The following is a 2,984-nucleotide window of genomic DNA, read 5'->3' on the forward strand; positions in this document are numbered from 1 at the left end:
ATCTTATCGTGTGATCCGTGTGTTTTTAGTATAAATTGTTAGTTATCCCGTAGGCAACGCACGGGCACGCTACCCAGTGACAATAAAATTCAGTGTAAGAGAGATGCCAAAGAGAAGTAATTTTGATTAATTGTAGATACTACCCACCAGCTTCTAATACTTTTCTTGTTTGGAGTATTTTTTTAGCTTCTACTTGGAGATGTTTCTTACCGCCAAAAGGCAGTTGAACTGAAGAATACAATTAACAATTTTCAAGAAAATCTTGCAGTGCGCTTTTTTTTTCCAGCTTCCAGGTGAATACGGTACAGCTGCTGCCTGCTAGCCTGCTATTGGTTACATAAGACTTACGATAGCTGAAGATGTAATGTAATTTGTTTTCAGAAATTGCTCAGTTCACTTGTTCAGTTCATGAGCAACTATTGCAGAGATTGTTTTCATTGTTTTTGCTGCATACACTGTCCAAATCCAAATAAACCCCATCTAAGTTATCAAATCCAAATAAACCCCATCTAAGTTATCCAAAGCAACCAGTAGACTCCAATTGGAGTTTGGATTATCCACAATATGCTTTCAGAATGCATGTGGTGTGGCAGAATATTTTTATCACACTCGGTTGCTTAGACCAAAAGGTTAGATATATTTTTCATTCAAGTTATTTTCAAAACATTAATTAACAAAGATTAAATAAAAAATGAACATGTCCCCAAAGTTCTCTTTGCAGTAGGAAACGCTGAGATTAGCCTTGCAAGGCGTCCCCTTCAACTAAAACGTTTGAAATTCTTGATCTCTCCGGACTCCAAAAGCGACTGGGCTGTATGTGTTGTCGTTGTTAATGGATCCTATTTGGGCCCCTGCCTTGCAGTCCGGTACGAACGAGAGGCTGCGCGAGGCCACGGGCTCGGCCCTATCTGAGCTTCCAGACGGACTGGCCCATCCATCTCTCCAGTTCAACGCCCCCTCCCGACCGCTTCCCTGCCTTACACTTGACTCGCAGGCAGTCATCGCGGCGAGACGCTTTTGCGTCGCTCCTCTTCCTCTCCACCATCCACAGTCGCAGTCCTCTCATGATCTCAGAGATCCCCCAACCTGCGACATTTCCAGCAATTTGGTCGTTTCCCACGCAAGCTGCGCGCAGCGCAACCATCCCACCCCGCTCCGGCCGCCGCAGTCCACTGCTTCCCGGGAAATCCACCTCGCCCCGATCCAACCCGTCCCCGCCACCAGCGCAGCCGCCGCGACGGGGTCCGACGCCCGGTCGATCTCCCGCCTCCGCCAGCGCCTCGGTGAGTGACCGGCTGACAGCACCACATGCATTCTAAAAATATTGTCCACTCCCACGTATTTGGCCTATAATGTCATGTTCCTGCGTATTGCGCCCTATATTGCTATTGTTGTTCTCTGATCTGAATTCTGAAAGCATATTTCCAGCCGCGCGGAGAATGTCTTGAGCGACACGCAACTACTCACAGCATTCCTTCCCCTCGCCGTGCTTGCGCTTCTTCCAGTTCCAGTTCCAGCAGCGTGCCAGCGTCCGGTGTCAGGGATCGAGACCTGGGGCCCACATGATGACTAACCGACTAAGCCTACCGCGACGGCCGGTTCTCGAGAGGATGGCGGCGGGTGCGCGTCTGGGCGCTCGGCGGCGTCACCACCCTGGGGCAGGCGCTGGCCTACGACTGTGCCATGTGCGGCCACAGCCTGGACCAGCGGGAGGAGGTCCGCACGCTCTCCTGCGGCCACGTGTTCCACCTCCGCAAGGGTCCCAAGTGCGGGAGCAACATCGACGACTGGCTCCGCGAGAACCGCATGCGCTGCCCGGTCTGCTGCAAGCCCGTCCACCCCGTGTTGCCGTGGAAGGCGCCGCCGACATCGGCGCCACCGCCCGCGCCCGTGCCACTGCCAGCGCAGTCGGCGCTGTCGTCGTCGACTTCGGATTTGGAGGCTCAGGAGCCGCGGCGGATGGAGTTGGAGCAGGGGCCACCGCGGCGGCTGGCGTTGGACCAGGGGCGACCGCGGTATCCGCCGTCGATGTGGTTCCAGGATGCGCTACTGTATGGGTCGCCGTCGCAGTAAAGACGCATGATCGAGCTTGGATGGGACGGCGTTGGGGCGTCTTTTGGGGCCCGTCTGGATCACTTCTACGAGAGGTTCTTCAAGGATTCTTTCGTCGTTTCTGTTTCTGCATTCTTGGAACTGATCAAAGGGTATTGCGTCTCGTTTGATGGTCTGGATCAGTTCTCGATGGATTCCTTAGTTATTTCAGTCGTTTGCTTCCTTGGAACTGATCGAGCTTAGCTTGTTCCTTCTTTAGTTCTGATCTATGTTCACTTGTGATGAACTAAACATCTGAAAGTGGCTATGCAACTACGATCTGTTAGTTCTTGCCCCAGTTCCAATGATCTGATGAAAGCAAATAGATTCTCGTTAATTGATTCGGCAGTTTGTACCATTTCCTTGTGTCCCAGTGTGGAAATTGATACTGCTGAGTGAGCATCTTGGGATGAGAACGGAAGGATTTTGGTATAAATTTTTCGCCATAATGTTTTCTAGTTTCTTGCAATAGTGCATCTGTGCAAGACAGCAGTTCCATACTCTGTTAGTTATTTTCTTGAGTGCTAAAAAGGCAAAGAATAAACCTCGAAGTTTTGCTGGTGAACATATGATTAGTCGTTCTAGAAATCTTGTGAACTGACTTACAGTTTTTTGATCTGATAAAATTTCCGTTTGCTTCATAGTCGTACTATCATTTTTCTAGTTTTCAAGTTCAATGATTCGTACAGCAGCTACTGCTTGTATCATGTTGTTGTATAACTGAAGACTAGCAAATGCTTGAGAGTTGACTCTTCTGCTCTATGAGATGCCTAATCAGGCGAGATGGTGATCGAGGGTAGTGTGTCCTGTCTGATGGTCTAGATCAGTTCTTGAAGGATTCCTTAGTTGTTTCTGTCTTTGGATTGATCGAGCTTAGCGGGCTGTTTTTGTTG

The 2,984-nt window shown here is 49.6% G+C and overlaps 1 protein-coding gene across 1 annotated transcript; it reads left to right on the forward strand.

Moving 5' to 3' along the window:
* Positions 1-832: 832 nt before the first annotated feature.
* On the forward strand, positions 833-2,479 carry LOC136530578 (uncharacterized). Its single transcript, XM_066523299.1, has 2 exons — positions 833-1,283; positions 1,583-2,479. Exons 1-2 carry the CDS (start codon positions 833-835, stop codon positions 2,071-2,073), a joined length of 942 nt encoding a protein of 313 aa, XP_066379396.1. The 3' UTR covers positions 2,074-2,479.
* The last annotated feature ends 505 nt before the right edge of the window (positions 2,480-2,984 follow it).

The sequence above is a fragment of the Miscanthus floridulus genome, unplaced genomic scaffold (genome assembly GCF_019320115.1).
Source record: "Miscanthus floridulus cultivar M001 unplaced genomic scaffold, ASM1932011v1 fs_159_1_2, whole genome shotgun sequence".
Taxonomy (NCBI): domain Eukaryota; kingdom Viridiplantae; phylum Streptophyta; class Magnoliopsida; order Poales; family Poaceae; genus Miscanthus; species Miscanthus floridulus.

Coding starts and splice junctions, on each gene's coding strand:
- LOC136530578 (XM_066523299.1), top strand. CDS start 833: ATGGATCCTATTTGGGCCCCTGCCTTGCAGTCCGGTACGAACGAGAGG. Junction 1,284..1,582: donor CCGCCTCCGCCAGCGCCTCG/GTGAGTGACCGG, acceptor TAACCGACTAAG/CCTACCGCGACGGCCGGTTC.